At 43.7% G+C, this 25979-nt stretch overlaps 1 protein-coding gene across 1 annotated transcript in view; it reads left to right on the forward strand.

Moving 5' to 3' along the window:
* Positions 1 to 25979, forward strand: part of ADGRG4 (adhesion G protein-coupled receptor G4) — a 1724535-nt gene that overhangs the window by 567746 nt on the left and 1130810 nt on the right. Inside the window, exon 10 of the mRNA XM_085607949.1 lies at positions 17708 to 17778. Coding sequence (XP_085464075.1) covers positions 17708 to 17778 — 71 coding nt within the window. The remainder of the gene's footprint in view (positions 1 to 17707; positions 17779 to 25979) is intronic.

Genomic DNA, 25979 nt, shown 5'->3' on the forward strand with positions numbered 1-25979 from the left:
GTTAATATCCACCCAAAATTGCATTTCTAAATTAATAAACTTCTCAATCTTAACTATAGCCAACTCTGTATAACAAAATCGTATCCCAATATGATTCCGTAGGCCATCTTGTTTAATTGGTAGTGCAGTTCCCTGGGTTCAAATATTTTGTGGGTCAAAAAGCCACCGTGACCTATGGTATTGCATGAATGTAGTGGATCCACAGATGGTACAATGGAGCAGACAGGTGACCTTCTGTTGAATTGACCAGTTCGAGCAAATTCCAGCAGGGGAGCCTGTCCTGACCTGCAAAACAGTGAAACTGTACAAGGGAGGGCAGAGGTTTCAGCACCTGGTCTACCATAGCCGAGCATTCAGGGGTACAAGAAGCAGCTTCATGAATACCACTGTAGAGTGTAGGATACTTGCATTCATTTTGTGTAGGCAGCCCTATCCCGCCCACTAAACATCAGTCGCAGAGCAACTTGGATTTTGCTCTTATATATGTTACTCTTATAATTTTTGAAGATCCGTCCACAGATCCACATTTTGTTCATCTAACCAAACAAAAACAATCTGCACCTAAGCTGTTCAGGATTGGAGTGCTGGACTACAGACCTACCAAGGCAAACTACACCGTGTGGAGATTGTCTATCGCCACTTCTCTCTGCATCCCCTTGCACCAGGACCGGTTCAGTCCTTAGTCCTTTCAAGGTGAATGACTACTATTTTTTTAACAAGTTTTTTAAATTCATTTTGTGAGGATAGGTACCATAGAAAATGTAAAAAATAAACATATTCAAAGGGACAACAATAGCAACAGACAGAGAAGAAGACATTATAGCAATTTTGTGGAGAAACTATGAGACATAGTTAGACATATATTACAGTTATCAAGATCATAATGACAGAGCAACAGCCAGTGATATGCAGCAACTTTCACCATATGTGGGGCAGCGAGGCACCATCACAAACCAACATTGCCGGAGATAGGCAATCTAGCACTCACCACCAGCATTTCTGCTTTGGCAATTTGTGCTTTTTCTGTCATGGTTTTTGCAAAAGATTTTTGTTTGGTGAGCTGGTGGGACCTCATCAATCTAAATAAAATTGTTTGAGGCAGTCAGATAAAAAGGGCACTCCAAAATGAATTTACAATACCATCAGGAGGAGACAGGAACCAATAAAGCTGGAACATGCAAAGCTGGTAGAAAGTGTTATCTCATCAGACTCTATGCACAAAGGCAACACCAATGTAATAAATTAAACATAAAAACACTGGCTCTGAAGAGAACTGCCTTGTGTGTGGATGTGCTCCTTCTGAAAGAGCAAAATGCAGTCATTTAAAGTGAAGTTATCCAGTGGCTGAAGTAGGCTGACCTCCTGTCCCATGCAGTATTCCGTGGTAGGGGATGGAAGCAAAATGTAAATGACACACCAACATACCAATTGATGTAGGCTGTGGGCTGAAAGGTCATTTAAATAGGTATTTTATCCATATATTTTTAAAAAAACATCAAAAATTCTTGGCTAACTCCAGACCAAACGAGTGTTAGTATCGAGCTCAACTTGCCATTTCTTATTTATATCAATCAGATCTTCTTCCATGTAGATGACTGCTAACAAAGGTAAAGAACTGTGCCCAAATATCTTCATATTTCACAATATGTCATGGATTAGTGCTGTCATCTTAACCATGGTGTTGATTTGACACATTTCTGTCCACCATCAAGAAACTGAGGTAGTGCCAGTGGACTGCTAAATCTGTGCTATGGTGAGTAGTGCTGCTAACAACATAGCTCACTAACAGGTGACAACTGTGGATATTCTCTCTTGTGGTACACATATCTAATCACCGATATTAAATAGTCTAAGAATGGGTATAGACCTGTAATAACCCTAATGAGAACTATCAACTCAGTCCAGAAGATCTGGATTTGGGAACAGGACCTCCACATGTTCCCAGGACCCCCAGCTGTGTGCAGATGTGCCTTTTAGGCCACATCCGTTCAAGTGTCTATCAGACCAATGATGAATTGCCCTCAACCACTTTGAGGTCGTGTAACAATGCATATGGATTTTATACACACTTTATTGATATTGTCCACATTTGGATGTGCGGTTGAATTTGTTCCAAATAACAGACCAAGTGGCTTCTGATATGGGCACCCCTAGGTCCCCTCTCCATTTATCTTTTAGCTGTGGGATAATTTTAAAACAATGGATGAAATCCCTTTATACAGTAATAAGACACCTTATCAAATGAGTCCTCTATAAAGGATAAATCTTTCCCTTTAACATTTGGTGCTGGCACGCAAAGCTGCAACTGAGACATGCAGAAATTATCCCTGTGGGATAAATGGAAAAGCTCAATCCAAAATTGTCCATTTCTCAATGTCCCTTTATCATAGATGGCTCTAACTCAAATGCTGTCTCCCTTTTCATAGGAGACAACAACCTACTCTTGTCAGGCCAGCAGGTGCCAGTGCTTTAATTTAAACGAGTAGATAAGATATTCAATAGAATGCCAAGTCACTTTGTATGCTCATGAGGAAGCCAATAAGCATATCAAAGAAGAAAGTCAGAATACTCTTGCTTTTCTGTAGCCCGTGGTTTGGATGGGGTTAGAAAAGTCAATGCCAGTACAATGCTTCTTTGTGCTGCTAGGGTATAATTTTTTGTGTTGGGCAAACTAGCCTGCAGTCGCTGATCTGCTGACAAATTGTCAATCACGTAACCCTTGTCCTCTTTCCATTCCACAAAAAAGAAATGTTAGCTTCTGCCTCAGGATCAATGGTGGAAGGGACAGTGATACATTGAGTCAGCCTTCAATATGGTCAATCTATTTTACTAAACATGGGTCTAGATAAAGATATAGTGTACTCCCTGCATGATTTCTACAATGAAATGGAGGCCGTAATAAGATATAACCAACATAGAAATACCACAGCTCCCTTTAAAGTGCACCGCGGAGTCAGGCAGGGATGCATATTGGCACCAGTATTATTCACCCTTTATATTAATGATTTGGGGGAGACTCTCCATGTAGCCTGTCCAGAAACTCCACGAGCAGGTACTCACAGCATTCCAGCACTTTTGTATGCCAGCGACATGGTCCTATTATCTAGGACCACAGTCGACCTTCAAAAAATGTAATACTTCTTCATCCGCTTTATGGGTAGGCTAAATCTATGCACAAATGTTGGTAAATCGCACATTATGGTAGTGGGAAATGGTGGCAAGGGGCAGACAGCCTATAGTTTGGCAGGGCCCGAGATCTCAAGGGTTAATGGTGTCCCCTATTTTGGGGTTTTATTTGATGAGAAGGGATTTTGGGCGCCTCTTCCAAAGGCTAAAAGTAATACAATGGCCAGGGCAAAGGCCTCTGTGTTAGATTTTGCAAGCCTGCTGAGGGCAACAATTATCAAAGCCCGCATATGAATTTACCAATTGAAATGTATTGCCCTGGCCTCATATGGGAGTGATATCTGGGGCTATAAAAAGACCCCTGATCTCCAAATATTGAAAACAAATTACTGTGACGCCTCTTGGCAGTGCCTCAATCCACAGCTTCTTTTGTGGTCCATGAGGAGTTAGGTGTGGGTTATGCATCTGATTTGTAGTTAATACCCCCTTTGTCAAAATGGATCTTAATCTTGAGTAACCCTGAAAAGGGGCTAAATAGGGTAATTCTGAGGGATTGCATGCATTTGGATGAAGCTAAACTAATCCCATGATTGAACTATATCAGACATACCTGCGGGGAACTGGGTCACCCAGAATTATTTGAGTATCCTGAAAGCATAACAAGAGGTGACTTCTAGGGAGTGCAAGAAGCTAGTTAAGTCCTAAGTCTGTACACATGTTATCGTTTCTACCTATGGGCTTACTGAATCCTATCTTATCTTTGTCACAGATCCCCAACATCACTTTTTGTTGACTTGCTTTAGGCTGAATCTACTGCGTTGGCATATGGCAGTTCCTATAGTCTGGAAAAAAGTTAAGAACTTAGCCCCATGTAGCAGTGACAACATTTTGGACCAGGATACTCTACATTTTGTCCTGTTTTGTGAATTATATAGTACTCCCAGCTGGCAATTCATTTTTCCACTATTATAAGGAAAGCAATTTAATTAGGCCAGATCCACCTTAATTTCCACTCAATATGCGGCTTCATTCCTAATACCTAAGGTGTACAATTTTGATAATAATGAGGACATTTACTTCATGCCTGAATGTAGATACTAAATAAACCACACTTGTTTGGTGGACTTTTGGATTGGGCACTTTTCTGTATCACAATGCTGGTCCTGCATCCACATAGATTAGGATATTTACAGTTTGGTTCTGATGAATTGCCTCAGATCCTTATGACAAGAAGGCAAGAAACATGTTGACCCTAACTCAAACCTAAAGCAAGAAGGAACAATATTTCTCCCACTATTTATTTCCCTATTCTTAACAATGACAAGATAAACCACCAGAATAAATAATTTTTCGGTACCTCTAAGTCATTTTTAACTCTCACACTTCCAAATCTACATTCAGTTATTTCTCTTTTTAGACTGCACTTTTTTTAAAAGATCTCCGGCAAAGATCCCCCTTGTGGGTGCCCGTTAGGCATTGCAGCTCCGGCCTAACAAGGAGCTGCCCAATGATGATGCATGCCACCCAATTGGGTGGTAAGGGCTCTTGCTCCTGATTTCCTAATATCCTTGCGACCTGTTCTATACCTAGGGATGGCATATTATGTACTTGCCCTTGTAAAGATTTAGGAAATGCATACCTCTTTTTCTTCATCAGTTGTCTGACCTTCTGTTTGAGCTACAGGGACACAACAAGCTTCCAGCGGCCTTACCTCACAACTTCCCACCTGATCAGTCCCAACTGGACCTGCTTGACCTATTCTGCTGGCCTCTGTTGAAGTGAGTACTAACCCACAAGATCTGCCCCCAAGATCCTGCTGGACCCTCAGGGGGTGTCAGAATGTACTTCTCCAACCTTAAAACTGGAAGAACTGAACTCCAGGTGAAAAACCACAGGTTTTTGGCTCTTCCCATTGAAAAGAACAGTCCTTGATATCTTCGTGTACGTGTGCAGATAAGGCCAATGTGGGACCCATATTTGACGAGACATTCCCGACTATACACGCTGGACTTCGTTACCCAGAGCTCTCTGCATTGCCCACAAGTGTCCTGCCTTTCCCACAAGAGCGAAGTTCCAATTGCCAACCAGCTCTTCGCACCAATGACAACCAAGCTACAAACGTAACATGCCAAACAAGACTTGGACCTTCAGCTGTTCTCTGTCAACGACCCCTCTCCAGATCCAGCCTGCAACCACTGCCAATGACCTTGTTGATGTTCCTCTTGTGTGAAAATGGGCTGAGTTAGAAGGTAAAACTATCCTGGTCCCTGTATCTAACTTGCGCTCCATTACAGTCAGCCTTAAATTTGGACTTTCGCCCAGTCCAGTGCGACCAGATAACGACAATTGGTGCTTTGTGCTTTTTGGCTATATTTGCAGTGAAAATTAAACAAATTCAGATCTCTTGGCAGTTTGACTTATTTGATTTTTGTTGTTTTGGTGTCATTTTGTTTTAATAAAATGTACTCTACTTATCAAAATTGGTTTGGAATTTTTCTTGTGTTATGTTTTCAATTTATTACTGTTTGAGTGCTGCATAACTACTAATACATTGCCTCTAAGTTAAGCCTTTCTACTTTTTTGTCGAAATATCAGATGGTTGAGAACAGGTTATTTAGTGACTTTTGTGGTTCACACTGACAAGGAATGTATTAATTACTTGAGTGGTACTCTCACCCCTCTGAAGTAATAACCCTATTTCAGACATGTCTCTATTAACAGTCTTTGTCATGGGACAATCACAAGTGGGATCCATTGTATTATAGTCGCCTAACACAATCAACATTCCTCTGGTAAATTTTGAAACTGTTGTGAACACATTTTCAAAAAACTCTTCAATATCTGTATGAAGGCCACATATAAAAAACTGAAATAAGAGTTGAACATCTATCTTACTTTGCAGCCCTAAGACCTTGTTCTCCTTATTAACAAAAGCCACTTCTCATTTGGTAGGAGCGGTCGCAGCTGGTGCGGGTAAATGCAGTAGAGCAGTGGAGTGGGGCAGGGTGGGGCAGGGGAAAAGTTGACAGATGACAGAATAGGTTGTATTTCTTTATTTAAGTTGACCTATTCTGTCGTCTATCGACTCTCTCCCTCCCACCCCACCGTCTCACCGCACTTACCTGAGACGCCCGCCACTGGGTGGGAGTGGTGGAATGGTATTGTATGGGAAACCAATAAGACTTTGGGTGAGGCCTATCAGCCTTCAGCAAATTCGTTTCTTGCAGCAGAACAGCATCATCATCTTTCGTTTGGAGCCATGTCAATAATGCCTTTTCCTTTTGTTGCATTGTGCAATATGGGGCCTGCGCATTTAAGAGTCACTGATTTAAGTAACTCCATCTTTAGCCATACACACTTGGCTCACAGTGAGACAGTTTAAAGAAGTAGTATCAGTAAAGTAGTCCATTGACTTTCCGATTAATGACCCCTAAAAATAGAAAAGGGTAACACAAACATATTCTCTAGAAACTGTAAGATCATAACAACTGATTTTACACATTCCCTTCTGAGCATATTGTTTCGGTCACTGTGAAAAAGCAAAGAAGGAAGAAAATAGTGAAATAACAGTAACAACTGAAATACCCAAAACGGTAACCTTATATCTGGAAACAAACTGAACTCTCAAACAGGATAGCTTCCGGGGCATAGGCATGGCCTGGTGAGTTTCCTTATCATGCCCACTGGGGGCAGCAACTTACTAATGTAGAAGCAAGCCCAATTAGGAAAAGAAAATAATACAGTAACAAACCTACCAATTGTTCAATTATAGTCCAAAGAGCGTGCCTAAATATTCAAGACTGAAAAGCATGAACTGCACTCATTGTCCTAGGGCCCAACAAGCATAGTATTGTCTTGCTTTCTCTGGGCGCGGCAAGCTGTACATTGACTTCTCGATGAGCTCTGTGCTCACATTCATTCTGGTCTGGTGGCTGTTAAGATTGTGTTTCATATATTTATTCTGAGGTTTGTAGGCTCAGGGTCCTTTGTGCTTTCATCCGGGACTTCATGGATAGTTGCTTTTCCTTGAACGTAAAAAGGAAACTCCACCTCTCTTGAGAGGCAGTGCTTTTGTAGTAATAGATACATGTTACAACCAAACTAGGCATGATTGCATGCCAATATGAGAGTACTAATTCCCTACTTTAGGGATTTGGTGGAACTGCCCAATGAAATAGGTTTGTGTATGTCAGTGTTAAGGCATAGAAATTAATATTTTGAATGGTAATGTTAACTGTGTGTGCTTAGGGCTGTAAGCTGACGGTTGTGCTAACAAAAAAAAAGAACTGACATTATCTGTCATCTGAGATTCTACACAACTGTGCGCAATAGTTAGAGCTTCACGGCCATCTGGACCGGCACAAATCACACGTGGAAGGATAAAAATTTGCCACATTTGCCTGCTTTGTGTGTGCTTTTGTTACAGAAGCACCTCTAGTGTTCCAGAGTGATGATATGAAAAGCTGTGATGGGGATCCCCTGCCACTCTCCATAGAAAATCATTTGAGGAGAATATGTAAAGAGGATTTCAGGGTGGGAGACATGAGGACTGATTGTTAGAGGACCATGCTGAAGTATTGCTATCTGACTGTAGACCAGTATGCAAAGATACTTACATTGCTTGGCATATGAATAGTTAGGAGATTTCAATAACTATCCAGCAAATACAATAATCATGAGACTGATACCATATATGTTGATATTAGGTAGGGTGCATTTCTATTCTCTGATGGTGTAAGTAGGAATGCATGATGCAAAATGCTTGATATATTTTTCATATTAACCTTGTTTTATACTATGGCTTCTGGGATTACTGTGATAATCACTGGAAGAAATGTAGGAAAGTGGATTATTACTAGGTCGCAGTGTTTACCCTCAGCTATTAATAATGCTACAATCAATAATAGGTCCAGTCAAGTCTCAGTAAATCAATCCCTGCTCAACCCTTGGTAACCTAGCAAACGAGCAGTTAGGTTTAATTTAGGAGACAGGTATGTGTAAAACATTTAATACCAGCAAAACAGTAAATAAGTAAAATACACAATACAATAAAAATCCATCACCAATTTTACAAATAGAGAATATTTTTTTAAATGACACCAAAACAACAAAAATCCAATGTAGGGAACTGCAGATATGAATTTCTAAAGATTAAATAAAAAATGGTACTTTATAGGGTCAGAAACCCGAAAGCACCACTTGTGACCACTAGGGGGCACGCTAGACGGACAAAGTCAAAGTTTTAAGTTGACTGCAACAGAGCGTGAGCCTGCGAGGCTATGGGTTAGGTCCCGGTCAAAGTTTGACCTTCGGACTTAGGCTTTTTCTTGGTTCTTTTGGCTCATTGACAGGCTTGTCTAAGTGTGCTTGGGGTAGCTGGATTCAGAGTTCATGCTGACGATGGTGGTCTGCTGCAGCTCGGCTACTGTGTGAAAAGACAGGTGTCGAATCCAGTGCATTGATGGCGAGGAGGGTCTCAAAGTGGTTGTTGATGGCTTCCCTTTCGACGTTGAGGTGAGCTCTGCCTAAAACTATTAAATGGGATGAGCCAGCAAGGCCAGTCCCATCAGCGACTTGGTGGTTTGATTCTCAAGTTGAGCCAGTCTTCTCCTGGAGGTTTTCTGCAAAACTTTGCAGAAAGTTTGAAATCTTGCAATTTCTTGGTTCTTTTGGGGAAAACAAAGGTATAGTAGCACCATCCAAGGGTTCAGAGACTCTAGATGGTCTTTTGGGGGCTAAGACTCGATTTCCCACAATGCACATGCGCGGTCCAGGAAACATCCAGTTGCAACTGGTCAGCTGGGAGTATTCCCTCTTTGCTTGGCAGGTGACTTCTTCCAGCTCTGTTGTACCTGTCACTGATCAGGGAGTCCACTCCTTTTCCTATGGGTCAGGCACAGTCCTTTCTTGGTGGAGTCTTGTGAGTGCAGCAGGTGCAGTCTTTCTGAGTTCAAGCCTTCTGGTGTGCAGTCCAAGTGTCTGGCAGTGCAGTCCTTCTTCTTTTGTTCCAGACAGTGTTCTGAAGTGTTCCTGCAGATCTTCCATACTTATCCTCCATTCTGGACTGGCAGAAGGGGGGCAACCTCATCAATACTGGTAAAGCTTCCTCCCTCTGTTATGACCACATGTTTCGGGCCCAGAATGCAACATTTCCCCAAAAAATCAAAATGGAAAAAGTCTCTCCTTGGTGCATATTTGTCTGGGTAACCCAACCCAGAGGTGTGGCTAGCTACTGATTACACTCCACGTCCAGCCCCGCTCCTAATCTAATTAGGTGGACTGCCATCTGGCTGGGGATCAAGGAAGTGGGGACTGGGCTGGGTCTTGTGACAACTGTTCTCTTGCCTTTCAAGTCCAGCCTATCTCCCCCAGCCCCCTTCCCTTCCTCTACCTGGCTTCTCCAGGAAGCAAATCTTTTCCAATCAAATGGCTGGATTGTTGCAGCCTCAGGCTTCTTCACACCTACTCAGGGAGCAGCTTGACTCAGGCTGACCAATCGGAAGGCTGCTATAGGGGTGCTTTAGATAACTTCAGGATAGTAAGTACTTAAACTACTTTCCTGTACTGGTTATATTAAATCCGACTTTGGCAAGTTGTTGGATTTAATGTGACCATTAATTTGATATTTTGAATGGTATTTCATTTCGCTCCCATACAAGGATAGACTTTATAAAATGTAATAAAGCGTTCCCCATGTTAGCCTATGGGGTTATCAGCACTACATTGGGAACATGACTTTGGCTGTTTTTCCTTAGTAGGGCATATAAAACATATTTTATATTGTCCCTGTTTTTTTTATAACAATACACCCAACCATTGGGGCACCTATGGCACACCTTGGGGGTGATGTATAAGTAATAAAAAGGTACTTTTGGACTTGGGAAGAACTTTTAATTCCAATATTGAATTTGAACATAGTTTTATTGTAAAATCAGACTGGTAAGGCAGGCCGTGCTTTACGACACCAGGCACCACAGCAGTGCAGACTTAAGTGCATTAAGTCCACTGGGGCCTCTAACACTACATGCCCTACCATATAGTAGGGACCTACAGGTAGGTTGTGTTTCCAGTATGAACTACACCAATTACCATAACCCTTAAGAGGACAGAGCACTGGCCCTGGGTCTGGCTAGCAGAGCTCAGGGCACTTTCAGAGGCAGTAACCATCAGCATCAGTCAAAAAATGGGGGTGACCAGTGCAAAAAGGATGTCTTTCCTACAGGTGGTGATGACTCACCTTAAATAATAAACACACTACTTATCAGGGTGAAACACTAAAGCCACTAAATTAACCTAAGCTCAACTCTCTCGTAGCTTAGCACAAAGCAGTCAGGCTTAACTTAGAGGCAATGTATAAAGTATGTATGTAGCACTTAAATAGTTATAAAGTGAAAACACTTCATAAGACATATCCAATAACAAGATAGACAAATAGAATACTTGTTAATGAATAAAATGAGATAAAAATGACAAAAATCAGATAATGAATTTAAAACTTTGATTTCAAAGTAGCGCCAAGAAGTGTGAAGCTCCAATCACAGTTATGTGGTGAAACTGGACTGTGTCAAAGCCAAAAGTGAAACCTGACCGTGATGGAGCGTGGGTTGGATATAAGCACCAGGTTTGTTTCGGTGGAAATTACATCAGTAGCGGCTCGTGGAGGGAGTGCCGTGGGACGGGGCGGGGGAGGTGCAGGGTTGGGGTAGTAAACTCTGACTTACGGCCGACTGGAGTAATGTAAATAAATAAATAAATAAATAAAACAAATTTCATTGCGCTCGCTGAAACGCATTGGAGTTTCAGCTCGCGCAATGAAATTTGTTTTATTTATTTATTTACATTACTCCGGTCGGCCGAGAGTCAGAGTTTACTACACCCCACCCTGCTCCTCCCCCACCCTGCCCCACCGCCCCGCGGCACTCCTTCCACAAGCCGCTACTGGTTTACATTCTGGCTGAAAAACCTTTATGGAGAAAAAGTGATAGTCGACGAGTCATTGTAGGGTAAGCTGCACAATGGATCTCAAGCGAAGCTCGACGACAGCGGACTGTTGAAAAGCAAAGTCCTTGTGCTTTCACCAATGATGAGTTGAAAGTTTCAAGCAAGTGAAGTACGAATCTGCACCAAGGAAGCCCTCAACATCAACAGGTTACTGCTTGGCATTGCACCTGATAAGGCCATCTATGTTTGGACTTTTCTGGAAGTCACATTCCCTTCAATTGGGTGAACCAGAAAGCTGAGGCCAACCGGTAATTCGATGTTGATGCTGCGGCTTCAACTGCAGTTTTGGTCTTCAAAGGTTTTCCAGGCAGAAATTTGCCAAAAAGTTTCTAAGTACCATTTCTTGTAATTTAGGGTACAGGAGAACTACACTCTTAACTCTCACCAAGGGTCCAGGACCTGTGAGCACCACTTGGAGGTTAGGACTGGGTTAGGTGCCAGCCTAACTAGAGTGGCATCCTGTCAAGCGAGGAGTCCCCCTCCCAACTCCCAAGGCCCTTTGGCAACTGTCTGAGAGCAATGCTCAGCTCACCATAGGGGAGCCATCAAGGGTCAGGTGACAGCTGGACTCTGGAAGGAAAGCCTTTTGGTTGTAGGCAGGAAAATGGCAATTTTTTTAAGGTGTAAGTTCAAAAATAGTAATATAAAAGCCAACTTGACAATTAAGTTGGATTTTAAATTATTATTAAAAGCAATCCTTAAATCATTTTTCTAACTGCTCCCAAACTGAAACAAAGCTTTCTAAGTTGTTATAAAATAACCATTTTTTTCAATGGGAGAGCCAGCCTTGCCACAATGAAAAGGTATTTGTAGGTTTTTCACTGGCATGACATGTAAATCATTAAACATATATGTCCTACTTTATAAATACTATGCACTCTGGCCTATGGGCATTTGTAGCCTACATTAGGGGTGACTTATAAGTATTAAAAATGAAGGCTTAAGCCTTGCAAAAGTTTTATTTTATGGGGTTGAAATGCCCATTTTACCATGTTTAGGAGGAAGAGAAGAAGCACTTTACCACTGGTTAGCAGGAGTAAAGTGTACATAGTTCATTAGCTAACAGACAGGGCTGGACCCGGGGGGTTTGTGGTTGCGGTCGAGCTGTTTGCCACGTCTAGTTTCGGCTGATTTCGTTACAGCGTCCGATATTGCAAAATGGTCATGTAACAAAATTGGCCCCCAGGGGCCCAAAACCAGACCAACCCCAGGTTGCCCACCGGGGAAATGTCCTGTGCCTGCTACGGCCAGTCCGACCCTGCTAATAGAAACAGGTTCAGCAAAAGAAGGCAAAAATATGGGAGAATTCGAAGCAAAATATGGTTATTTCTAACATATATATCATTCCATCCTTAAGAGTTTATATTTTATTATTGTGAGTTTAAATGTTTACATTGTGCGGTGGCAGCTCCTCCGCTAAGGTAGAGGAACGTCGCCCCACTAATCAAAAGGAAAACTAAAATGATAACAACGTAGCGTTGTTATTATTTTCGCTTTCAGGGACTCTCGGGCGGGGTTGGCTAGAGCAAGGAGAGGAGTGGTTTGCACTTCCTAAGTGCACAGGACTGTTTGGCCGGCCCTCCTGGGCTTCAAACATTTTGCTACCCACTGTAACATTGAAGCCAGACTGGCAGTTTTTAATGTAATATGTAGCCAGTGGAAAAGCAAACATTAGACAGATAAAATAAAAATGTGTGCATCTTTCGTCAAAGCCTCTTTTGAGATCTTCTGGAAGAAATTAAATAATTGCATGAAAACCTGCAAACAAATGAGAAAAAGGGAAACCTGTGTATTGAAATCAAATCTCATTAAAAAAACGTCTTATGAGTATGGCCTGCCGTTTTCAGACTGTAAAGTGACTATAATTTTAAATCTGCACAGCAGTATGTTGTGATAGCTCAACTCAGTTTTAGCTCTGTTATGCTAATAACATGAAATGTTACTTTTTGCACTATAATAATTAACATACAATATAATTAATTTGTTTATTAGTACATACTTTTAAAGTAGGGTTTTATTGAGCCATAGGTTATTTCACTAGAGTGGCGTAAATGTATAATTAAGCGCTTAACTATCCAGAAAAAGTTTGCAGAAAGATTATGACTTGCATGTCATTAAAACGTTCGTTTTTAAAAAGTGAAATATTGCATGCTCATTAAAATACTTTTATTCTTTCAGAGGCGCACCAGTGTTAGTAGTGATTTTAAATCATTCCCTATTGCCAGTCTTCAGTGGGAAGGGCTCCTACGATGCTTCGTTCTCGATTCAATCAATCAGCGCGCTACTCACCCGTGAGGGTCTCAAGGCGCTGGGGGGGAAGGAGGGAGAACAGCTCCCGATCAGTCGAAGAGCCAGGTCTTGAGGTTCTTCCTGAACGTGTGGAGGGTTGGGGAGCATCTGATGTTGACCGGGAGCTCGTTCCAGGTTTTGGCTGCGATGTAGGAGAAAGCTCTCCCGCCAGCTCTGCTTCTGTGGATGCGGGGACCTCTGCCAGGGCGAGGTCGGTGGAGCGGAGGTATCACTTGGGTACGTGGAAACTTACTCGGTCGTTGAGGTATTTGGATTGATGTTGTTGAGGGATTTGTAGGCGTGGGTGAGGAGTTTGAAGGTGACCCTCTTCTCGATGGGGAGCCAGTGGAGACTTCATAGGTGTTGGGTCATATGTTCGTGGCACGGTGTCCCTAGGACGAGCCTTGCTGCGGCGTTCTGGATGGCTTGGAGCTTGTGTAGGAGAGTTTTGTTCATTCCAGCGTAGAGAGCATTGCCATAGTCTAGTCTGCTGGTGATGAGTGCGTGGGTGACGTTTTTTCTGCAGTCGGGGGAGAACCATTTGAAGGTCTTACGGAGGATGCGGAGGCAGTTGAAAATGGTAGAGGCGACGGCGTTGATCTGGCGGTTCATGGAGAGGGAGGAGTCGACGATTAAACTGGGGCGTCTCTGCCCCCTCCCTAGTCACCCTGTCTGCCTGCCTTCCTGGGCCTTACTGCAGCCCTCTCACCTCCTGCTTGTGGCTGTGCTCCACTTACTGCCCCTCCTCATGTAGGAGAGATAATGACCCCAGACACCGTGGACTCCACATTGCATGTGTTACAGACAGGGGCGTAGGGGACCCCCCACTTTAGAAGCTTAAGCGGGGGCTCCCACTGGGCCTCATGAGCTGGTGAACTAGGTCCACATAAACATTAATTAATTGTTATGAGCCACTTATTTCTGCAGGTTTTCAGACAAAATGAGGATGCAGAACACTGCTAGGAAATACCATGATAGAGGGTTGTGAGCTTGCAGCTGGCATACACGGGGAACGAAACACATAAAGAAACAAGTTAAATAGTAGAAAACTCAGAGAGAGGAATACATTAGAAAACAATGACTGAGTATGACAGAGTGAGATATGAAAGAAAAAGCAAGGATGAGAGAAAAAAGATGGGTAGATACAATGGGAAAAAAGAAGGGAAGGAGAAAGAAAGGGTGACAGGAAGGAAGGGAACGTGAAATGAAAGATGGAAGAGAGGTGAAAGGTAGGATGAAAGGATGAATGAATGACTCGATGGAAGAGGGAGAGGATTGACTGGGGAAATTGTGAATGGATGGGAGTATGAAGAATGCACTGATGAAGCGAATAAATGGATAGTTAAAAGATTGATGGATACATGAACGCATTGATGGGTGAATCGATGGAAGGGGCAATGGGTGGGTATCTGTAAAAGTGAAAGTATGGACAGATTGATGGATGAATAGATGGATCGATAAAGGAAAGGGGGAGTAAAAGGAACTCTTCTTAGGAAGCTTGCATTTGATAGCTGTGCGCACTCGGTCTGATTAGAGGAATGTTCAAGTGGGGGGTATTTTAATTTTCAGGCTACTCCCTTGATTACAGATGTGCACATCCAGAGAGTGTGGCGAGTGTGAGCACAAGGTGCTGCCTGTATGCACCCCATGCATCACACTCATCTCCAAATTCTTTCGTTTTGGTGGACGATCCTACCAGTTGCAGGTTTCTACAGCGTATAACCCTTTTGTTAAGTTTCCCTTATGTTTCACGTATGACAGCAAAATCTGAAGTAGTTGAAACACATGCTCGCTCTGTAACCCTTCAAAAGCTTCAAATATAGGGGCTTATTTGCAAGCCCCTTGCGCCACAGGTACGTCACGTTTTCCCTTATTAAAAGTGACGCATCAGCAGGGCAAGGGGCTTGTGAATAAGCCCCTAAGTCTTTAAAGGGTGAATGTGCACATGGCCAGAGGTAAGCAGGGGTACCCTGTCTGGCTCTCACAGCCAGCCACATAAAAACAAAAGGATCCATCATTTTCATTCTTCTAAACCATGCAAGTGTGGCGATTAATTACGTGTTTGTTTATTTGTGTGTTTTCAACCAGATTAGTGTATTCTATTCCAGGCACAGCCAAGTATCGAATCTATTTATGTTTGCAGAGGGCGCTTCTGCTAATGCTATGACTTCAAAGCGTCATTTAAGGGTAATCAACCGATTCAGAGCTGTCAACGACAAGGTTTGTTGGGAAGTCTGGTAAAATGTCCCCGTCACATACATAGTTTTAGCAAGTCACTCTAAGGGTTAATAATGGAAGTGGCGAAGCTCTTGGTTCTGGAAAGTCTGACAATTTAGATCCTAAGCTTGGAGCTTATAGAGCTGTTTCTTTGGGCTACATTGCACAAGTGTACGGCAGTAGTGAGACTCAGATATTTGATGGTGGTGCACAGGGCACAGACTGATAGAGATGCTTCTCCTGCACATGCGTCGGTGCTGTGGCTGCTATACCTGCAGCACAGTGCTAAGCGCAGCTTCTAGCTATGGGCCTGGTTTAGATGTTGGCGGATCCAGTCCCACCGCCGCTTTTCCCATTGTTTTCCCGCCCGCCGCCTTCGCCGTCTGCCCGCTGTATTCAGAGGTTGGTGTGTCTCTGGAGGGAAGACCGTCAGAGTCCTGCCAACGCCACCAGGATCTTGCTCCAGCGCCGATGCCGTCAGAAGAAGAAGCGGCTGTCGGTGGGAGTCCCGCAAGAATACCAGCGTCCAGATTATGATGTGCCTTTCCATCAAGGCAACTGTGGCGGGGAAACCTCCATACCTGAGTAGGTGGAATGGAAGAAAAAGAGGTGAAAACGCACCTTTTCCAATTTCCCTCTTCTCTTTCCATCTTGAACCCCATTGTTGGGGTCCTTCCTGTGCTGCTGCTACATCACCATGACTCTCAGGAGCCCTGTTGTTGCCGGGATCTAAGGTAGGCTTCAGTGTTACTTGCCTCACTATTAAACATATGGTAACATTTGTGTTCACCTCGTGTATTTTTACATTTCTCTCACATGCCATTTTTTCATGTGCCATGCATATGTGTTCATCTTACAACTTATCGCAGTAAAATGAACAGACCAGTATTGACACATTAAAAATATTTATTTGGTGGTGGTGATTGTGGGGGTTGTGCTTGTGGCTGCACATTCAATAGTGTGTGTATGTTGTTGTGCAATTCTATATATAAAGCAATGTATTTATACATTACCTACAACTACTTTATAACACATTTACAAGATACATGTGTAGTAAGATAATGATGAACCTCACTGCGTCAAAGTCTGCCACCAGGACACCACCAGCACAATGAGAACATCTACATCTGACGGCGACGGAGTGCTGATGGGCAGCAGAGAAGCCTGCCCCAGTGGCAGTCCCTTGTCGATAGCCGCAGCATCTGAATATGGCGGCGACGGAGTGCTGATGGGCAGCAGAGAAGCCTGCCCCAGTGGCAGTCCCTTGTCGATAGCCGCAGCATCTGAATATGGCGGCGACGGAGTGCTGATGGGCAGCAGAGAAGCCTGCCCCAGTGGCAGTCCCTTGTCGATAGCCGCAGCATCTGAATATGGCGGCGACGGAGTGCTGATAGGCGGCAGAGAAGCCTGCCACAGTGGCAGTCCCTTGTCGATAGCCGCAGCATCTGAATATGGCGGGAGGACTTGGAACCGCTGAGGCTGCGAAACAACATCATCTAAACCAGACCCCGTGTCTGAAGGCGCACTCCTTTATGTCTCTGCCTACTTTGGCTTACAGCTGAAGCTTTCTCCGGCCAGATCTAAAAACTGGCAATGATAGGTAGAATGCAATCATTTATGAGCTAATATAGAATATATTTTCACAAAAAACGTAATTACAATATTTCTTTCATTTTGTTCCTGGAATGAAGGTGTCTGCAGATCCCTGCAGGCGTAAATGCTATTTTTTACTACCCGCATCTCAAAGACCAATAGTTACCACAACTTCTTGTTTTGCCTAAGATATTTTTGTATAACCTTAGAGACTGATTCCCATATTATGGAAGCAATTTACATCAGTGAACAAAGGGCTTCTTTGCATAATGGCTGAACCATCTGTAACGGTAATTTTCTTTAGCTACAACTACTGTGGAGTAAGGGTGTAAAACATTAAATTAAATTATATCGTTTAAAAATTCAAAAATGCGCTTATAATTCTTTCAGTTTTAAATGCACCACCGAAATCTTTTAAGTACTTTAATAATGGAAACTTTGAGTTTGAACTGCAAATCACTTTATTTTCTTTTATTTCCAGCTTTCGGATGCTTTCGCAAAAACCGACATTAATGTATTACAACTGACTGTTTCAGATGACCGAGAATCAAGGTACGCATTTTTTTATTATTTGAAAATCTTTATGTCCATAGGTATCATATGCACTATAAGTCTTTCTTCATGTGGCCAACAGGGCAGTTAGGCTAAAACAAAACAAAGCAAATCATGCGAGGGTCAGCCACCTCTGAGACACATCAGGTGACTCATCATATCCAGCCTGCCGCACATCAGGTGACTCATCATATCCAGCCTGCCGTGCATCAGGTGACTCATCATATCCAGCCTGCCGTACATCAGATGACTCATCATACCCAGTCTGCCGTACATCAGGTGACTCATCATACCCAGCCTGCCGTACATCAGGTGACTCATCATATCCAGCCTGCCGTGCATCAGGTGACTCATCATATCCAGCCTGCCGCACATCAGGTGACTCATCATATCCAGCCTGCTGCGCATCAGGTGACTCATCATATCCAGCCTGCGTGCATCAGGTGACTCATCATATCCAGCCTGCCGTACATCAGATGACTCATCATACCCAGCCTGCCGTACATCAGGTGACTCATCATATCCAGCCTGCCGTACATCAGGTGACTCATCATATCCAGCCTGCCGTGCATCAGGTGACTCATCATATCCAGCCTGCAGTACATCAGGTGACTCATCATATCCAGCCTGCCGTGCATCAGGTGACTCATCATACCCAGCCTGCCGTGCATCAGATGACTCATCATATCCAGCCTGCCGTGCATCAACATACCCAGCCTGCCGTACATCAGGTGACTCATCATACCCAGCCTGCCGTACATCAGGTGACTCATCATACCCAGCCTGCCGTGCATCAGGTGACTCATCATACCCAGCCTGCCGCGCATCAGGTGACTCATCATATCCAGCCTGCCGCGCATCAGGTGACTCATCATATCCAGCCTGCCGCGCATCAGGTGACTCATCATACCCAGCCTGCCGCGCATCAGGTGACTCATCATATCCAGCCTGCCGTGCATCAGGTGACTCATCATACCCAGCCTGCCGTACATCAGGTGACTCATCATACCCAGCCTGCCGTGCATCAGGTGACTCATCATACCCAGCCTGCCGTGCATCAGGTGACTCATCATACCCAGCCTGCCGTACATCAGGTGACTCACTGACACAGCAGGCTTGCTTTCAGACGTCTTGATGATTTAGTGTGCAACTGTCATCAATAATCATAGTTGTTTTTACGAAGGAAATGCCTTTATAGTTTAAAGCATTTTATCGTCAGACAATTCTTGACAGGGAATCATAATATCACTGAAAGAAATGGAGGAAAATGAACACAAAGCAGATAACGATCATTGCATAGAAACAGTCGACAGACAAGACACCTCCTTGCAAGGAGAAGATAACTGAATAGAAAAGCACTACATGCATTGATGTGAACTCTAGAGTGTAATGTGAGCATTATCTGCACATTGCCTCACACAGAGACGCCAAGGCTTCAGGTCATGGAGTAGGATGGATGTAAAGCTTTAGAACTTGAATCGGGCTGTGGCTGGTGGACCACTGAGGTGGCAGATGCCCTCTCTTCAGCAGACCTGTGGTCACGGGCCTCTGTAACTTTAAGATATTTTAGGTTCCCCGCTGATTCGACGGGAACAGTCAGCAGCCTGCCATGACGGCCCGTTGAGATTTTTTGTTTTTACAGACAGAACTCTAGATTGTGGTTATTTCCGACAAAAAAGTCCCAGACAAAGGACGTTTTTTCTCTGCGTATAGAGAACATTTCATCTTTTTCTCCAGGTCCCCACCATCATGCCTTGGATTGTCAGAAGCACAGCCCGACATCTGCAGCATTTTAGATGTTGTAATGCTCGCAGGCCTATGGCCTAAAGGCAAAGCGACCAGACCAGTGGTGTAACAAAACCTGAGGGGGCCGGGCCCCCCTGGAAAGTGCACGGAAGGGGGGCGTGACTCACCACCTAGAACTTTTGCCAAGGTGGGCCTTGGAGCTTAGAGCCCCCCCCCACGCCGCACCACAGGCCTGTGTGGGCTTATGTTACGCCACTGGACCTGATACTCAGCTGTGAGAAACTCAGAGGTGCAACCACCTCTAAATAAGGCGAGGAGCCGTGAGCTTGGCAGGATGAAGCATGTATTGTTTTAGGGTTGGCTTCTGCTACTATCCACCTCAGTTACCCCCTCGACCTTCCCTTTGCCTAACTTTCCAGACTCCATAATGCTCTCGACATTATTGGCTCAGTGTGTCCTTGTAGAAGTGATAATGCTGGTAGAATCCTCATGGCGGGAGTGGCCTGCTATGGAGCACGAGAGGACACCTCTCATCTTCCCCCAAAGCAAGCTACGGATACCCTTCTGTCTCTCTGGGTTGCATCAGCATGACCGTTTGCAACATCTGTATAATGAAAGTTCAAGAGCAAAATTGTGACATTGTTACAATCTACTGTCTTTCGAGTGTGCATTCAACCTATGCAAATACGAAGGTCTACATTTCCTTTACATTAATTATATTTATCTTATGTCATGCGCAGCCCAAGGTAGCTTATCAGCAAGATGGAGCCAAAAAACGCAGAAATCTGAGCACAAATTTGAATAAAACTTCATATTAGTACGAGCAGGCATGAGTCAAAGTGATTTTGATGTGACTCACCCTCGTAGAACTCCTGGATTCCATGAGCAAAGCTGGAGTACCCTTGACTAACCCCTAAAACTCATGTGTAAGCCAGGAGCACGACAACAGCAAGTCACGCCTACTTATAGGTTCATTGGAAGAAATCATTTTAACATTCAATGTGTCCTGTTTGAGAACATGTGACCTCATATTCAGATTTAGTTAACATTTTATGTAGGCCATTACGGTCTGAAGCACGGACTAGGGTCTCTAGCTCTTGGGGCCAGATGTACAAAGAGTAGAAATAGAGATTTCCAAATAGCTATTTGGAAATCCCTATTTCTTTTGAATGAAACTTTTGTTTCATACTTGCGATTCGAAATGGGTTGCAAATCGACCTACCTCATGAATATTAATGAGGTTACCCATACACTAGTCATGAGAGGGGCTGGTTGAAATTTGGGTAATGGGTAGCTGCAAACAAAAAAGTTAGGGTTATGAAGGATGCATTTTTATACACCGCTTTTCAGGAACCCAGCACTTCCGGAAATATTCCATGATGCAGTTATGTCACGCTGGGAGGACGTAAGAGTTTGGAAGATGGGAGATCTTATTGATGCAGATGGAATAATGTAATTTGAGGAAAATTCAGATTAATTATGGGGGTTGATCAGAAAGATTTAAAAAAATATTTTCAGGTATGGAGCTTTTTAGTTAAGAAGGAAGGGGGGTAATAGGATTTAGTAAGCACCCTATAATGGAGTTAATAAGGGATCACGAGGGATGCAGTCAAATATACGGAGGGCTAAATCTACTGATGCAGGATATTTCTCATTACTATACACTGGCCAAGATAGCCCAATAGGGGGCCTTAGTTGGGGTACACTGACCCCGATGCCCCTGCACAGATGCAGATATTATACACATGTTTTCTGCTTGTCCACTCTTAGAAACCCTGAAGAAGGATATGGAAACTGTTCTAGTTCATTCCCTGAAGATAAAAGTAACGCTTACAGCTGAATTAATGTTGCTGGGGGTCGCTAGTGAAAGAATGACAGGGATACATCAAAATGATTTGTTTTTGGCCATGGTGGTGGTAAGAATCTGCATTTCTTCTGATTGCTTGAATCTGTTCCACCCCTCTTTTCAGCAATGGCTTGCACGGCTTTTATCTGTTTTCATCTTAAAAAGGGGGTATGTGAAAGGAGGGACGGAGAGCAAAAAAACTAGGAAAGTGTATTTGGGTACCAATCTATATTTGGAAAAAAGCCAGCGAGACTGGTCAAGATTTCGTCTGAATTGTTTGAAATCGTTGTATATCAAATTATATTAATGGTAGTTTCTTACGTCGATATATGAATTTTCATTTTGCCCTTTATAATGTATCTATTTAATATTGGCTACATTTCCTCATGTATTTATATATGTATTTATTTAACTGATGGTTTTGTAATTAAAAAAAGAAAATAAATGTTGGTTAAACTGCTGCATATTTGCCACAAGCTTGTTGCTTCCACAGTTGTGTGAGGTCACAGAGTGCTGTTCCCTACACGGCCCATGCAAGGAAAAGTACATGATTTTATTTGAAAATATTAGAACATTTCCACATCAATCAATCAATCAGGGAATTGTAAGCGCGCTACTCACCCATGAAGGTCTCAAGGCGCTCTGGTGGGGGTTCCATGGTTCTGTTCAGTCGAAGAGCCAGGTCTCGGGAGATCGTTCCAGTTCTTGGCTGTTATGTGGGAGAAGGTTCTTCCCCCTGTTCTGGCTCTGCCGATGCATGGAGTTTCGACGAGGTCGGCGGATTCAGAGGTTTCTTCTGGGTACGTGGAAGGTGATTCTCTCATTGAGGTATTGGGGTCCGGTGTTGTGAAGGCATTTGTAGGTGTGGGTGAGTATCTTGAAAGTGACTCTCTTCTCGATGGGGAGCCAGTGGAGATTCCGTAGGTGTTGGCTGATGTGCTCGTGTTGTGGGATGCCGAGGACGAGTCTGGCGGCAGTGTTCTGTAGCATCTGGAGCTTGCGGAGTAGAGACTTGTTGATTCTGGCATAGAGGGAGTTGCCATAGTCAAGTCTGCTGGTTATGAGAGCATGGGTGACTGTTTTCCTTGTCTCAGGAGGGATCCATGTGAAAGTCTTACGGAGGATGTGTAGGGTGTAGAAGCAGCTGGAAGCGACAGCGTTGGCCTGTCGCTTCATGGAGAGGGAGGAGTCAAGTACAATGTCGAGGTTCCTGGCGTGATCTGTTGGGGGTCAGAGGGCTGCAGAGGGCTGTGGGCCACCCGGTGTTGTTCCATGCTGATGGTGTGGTTCCGAGGACAAGGACTTCTGTCTTTTCCAAGTTGAGCTTCAGGCAGCTGTTGCTCATCCAGGATGCATTCCTTCCAGGAAATTGAGTCTGGTGGTGGTGGGGTCCTTGGTGAGGGCTAGGATGAGCTAGGTGTCCTCGGCATAGGATACTATGACGACGAAACATGTGTTGGCTAAAGACCAGAACTTCAAGAATAAACTAAAGAACACAAGAAAAACAAAAATTTATGTGATTGTGTCATTTATGTACTTCACATGAATATGATTATGTTTGTTGACATTAGCGTGTGCTGGGGGATCTAAAAATCGCAAATTTTGTTTGACCTCGGTCATCTAACTGGGGAGTGGGTGACCTCCCTACCTCAAAGCACTACTTAGGAGAAGGGAACAATAATATCTATGTTTACGTTCCTTAGAGCGCCGTAGACCTTCTACAAAGTTCACCCTCTTTACAGATTGTTTTGAATTGCAGTGGGGCTGAGTGGAGTGGGCACATTGTTTTGGACTGGAGTGAGGTGTATTGTTTTGGATTGGAGTGGGGCAGTTTGGAGTGGGGCGGATTGTTTTGCATTGGAGTGGAACAGATTGTTTTGGATTGGACTGGCGCAGATTGTTTCGAATTGGAGTGGGGCAGACTGATTTGGATTGGAGTGGGGCAGATTATTGTGGAGCAAATTAAAGTGGGGCAGATTGTTTTGGATTAGAGTGGGGTGGATTGGATTGGAGTGGTGTGGATTGGGGAGGGATTGGGATGGTGTGGATTGGATTGGGGTGAGTTGGATTGGATTGGGGTAGATTGGATATGGCTTCATTGGATTGGTGTGGGGTGGATGGGACTGGAGTGGGGAGGATTGTGGTGGATTAAGTGGGTGGATTGTGGTGAGGTGGATTGGATTGGAGTGTAGCGGATTGTGCTGCATTGGAGTGGTGCAGATTGTTTTGGATTGGAGTGGGGCAGATTGTTTTGGATTAGAATGGGGCAGATTGTTTTGGATTGAGTGGGGCAGATTGATTTGGATTGAGTGGGGCAGATTGATTTGGATTGAGTGGGGCAGATTGATTTGGATTGAGTGGGGCAGTTTATTTTGGATTGAGTGGGGCAGATTGTTTTGTATTGGAGTGAGGCAGATTGTCTTGGATTTAGTGGGGTAGATTATTTTGGTTTGGGTGGGACGGATTGTTTTGGATTGGAGTAGGACAGACTGTTTTGGATTGGAGTGGGGCAGATTGTTTTGGATTGGAGTAGGATAGATTGTTTTGGAGTGGGGCAGATTGTTTTGGATTGGAGTGGGGCAGATTGTTTTGGATGGATTGGGACAGATTGTTGTGGATTGGAGTGGGGCAGATTGTTTTAGATGGAGTGGGGCGAAATTTCATTTGGTCAGTTTGGAGTTGGGTGGGGTGGGTTGCGAGGTTTGGAGTGTGGTGGATTGGAATAGATTGGATTGGGGTGAGTGGTTTGGATTGGATTGGGATGGATTGAAGTAGTGTGGGATGGATTTGGTGGATTGGTGTGGGGTGGATTGGCATGGATTGGAGTGGGCAGATTGGAGTGCGGTGGATTGGGGTGTACTGTCTGATTATGTGTTAAAGCATCATTTCAAAAATTGCACATGAGAAAGAAACAATGTAATGCAGTAACATAATCCTCATCTTTTGAAAACAGGGCCCACGATCAAAAGCAAAAGAAAATGAGTGCAAAAAGAGAAAAGAAGACTTGCCAAAATAAAAGAAAGTTAACTCTAGGAAATTCAATCTTTGCAATATTGTTTGTCCTGCTGAGCATGTTTTTTGTCAGTCATGCCTTCTGTTGGCAGAGCACTAAAAGTTAAAAAGAGCAAAATAGTACCTCGATCACGTCGGGAGCAGCGGATGGGCACTGTTAAGTTGAATCAATCAGTGCTTGATTCCTGCTCCACAGAGAGGAACGGAAATGGTGTTAGGCCTGCCTTGATGAATTAGGAAGCTGCAAAGAAGAGTGTCACGCAGGTCAACAAATGGTTGGCAACAGGTGGGCTCCAAGCCCATTTCTGGATACAAGAGTGTCTCATAAGCTCATGCTCTTGCAGGCTCAACCTTAAAAACTAACCACAGTAGGCTGTTTTATCTAGTGCATTATTAATGTCCCAATCTACATTCTGCAGGTCGGAATGGAGGATAGTGTAGTATTACAGCATGTTTTCCTCTGGTTCCAGCTGAAAACTCATGCAGATTTCTACGTTTGACCTTGTGAAATTAGTTTAGGGAAGAAAGTTAAGAGTCAGTACAAACTTTGTGCTCTACTTGTAAACATCATTTGGGCACAAACTCCTGTTTCTGTCGAGGCTCTGCACGTGTGTGTATGCCAGTCCGTTTATTTGATCCACACCAACCAGAGCAGGAGGGCTAAAAGACTTCTGTAATGTCACCTTAAGATGGCCCTAGCTCGTACTACTTTTAGAACTGTACTAATGCACAAGTGAATGTCACTTTCTTAGTATACTTGTTTCATATAACATGTTTTATTTGACCATGCAGTTTCAGAGTGTTAGAAATTGGATTGTAGGTTGACTGGGGTACGAGCTCTAGTTAAGCAGCAACCACAGTCCTAGTCACGGTAAGAAGCAGGCAAACCCCAAATTAACCCGTGCTCACCCTCTGGTAGCTTGGCACACAGCAGTCAGACTTAACTTGGAGGCAATGTGTAAAGCATTTGTGCAACACTTACAGTAAAACAGTGAAAGCGCCATAACAAAAAGATTTCACAACAGGTTATAGAAATAGAGCTGAATTTAATAAATAAAACAAGACAAAAACAACATGAATCAAGTAGGTAGAACTTGAGATATTATTTTTTTAAGGAACACACTGTAAAATAGCTCTTAGTATAACTAGAAATATGATTTTTTAAAGAACAAACTGTAAAATAGCTCTTAGAAGCAGTAAGCGCTTTTTTGGATATCTGGTCGCGACAGACTGGGAAAAAGCCAAAAGCTCAGGCCGACCACAATGGAGCGCAGGCTGGGTGCAGGAACCCAGTGGGGCCCGCTGAACAAAAGTACCTTAATCTTGGTGGTGTTGATGTCGAGGTTGCGGGGGCAATCGAGGAGATGCTTTGTTGCCGATCCACGCAGCGACGGTGATGTGCTGGTCCTGATCTGCAAAGCAGCAGTGATACGGCGGCTCTGAAGAGCGGTAAGCTGCAATATTTCCATGGTATTTAGGGAGAGAGTACATGCACTAGCACTGGTTAGCAATAGTGAATTGCTCAGAGTTCTAAGCCCAGCAAAAACGAGGTCAGAAAAAGTGGAGGAGGAAGGCAAAACATTTGTATGTGACCATG

This window comes from Triturus cristatus, chromosome 5_2 (genome assembly GCF_964204655.1).
Source record: "Triturus cristatus chromosome 5_2, aTriCri1.1, whole genome shotgun sequence".
In the NCBI taxonomy this organism is placed as follows: Eukaryota; Metazoa; Chordata; class Amphibia; order Caudata; family Salamandridae; genus Triturus; species Triturus cristatus.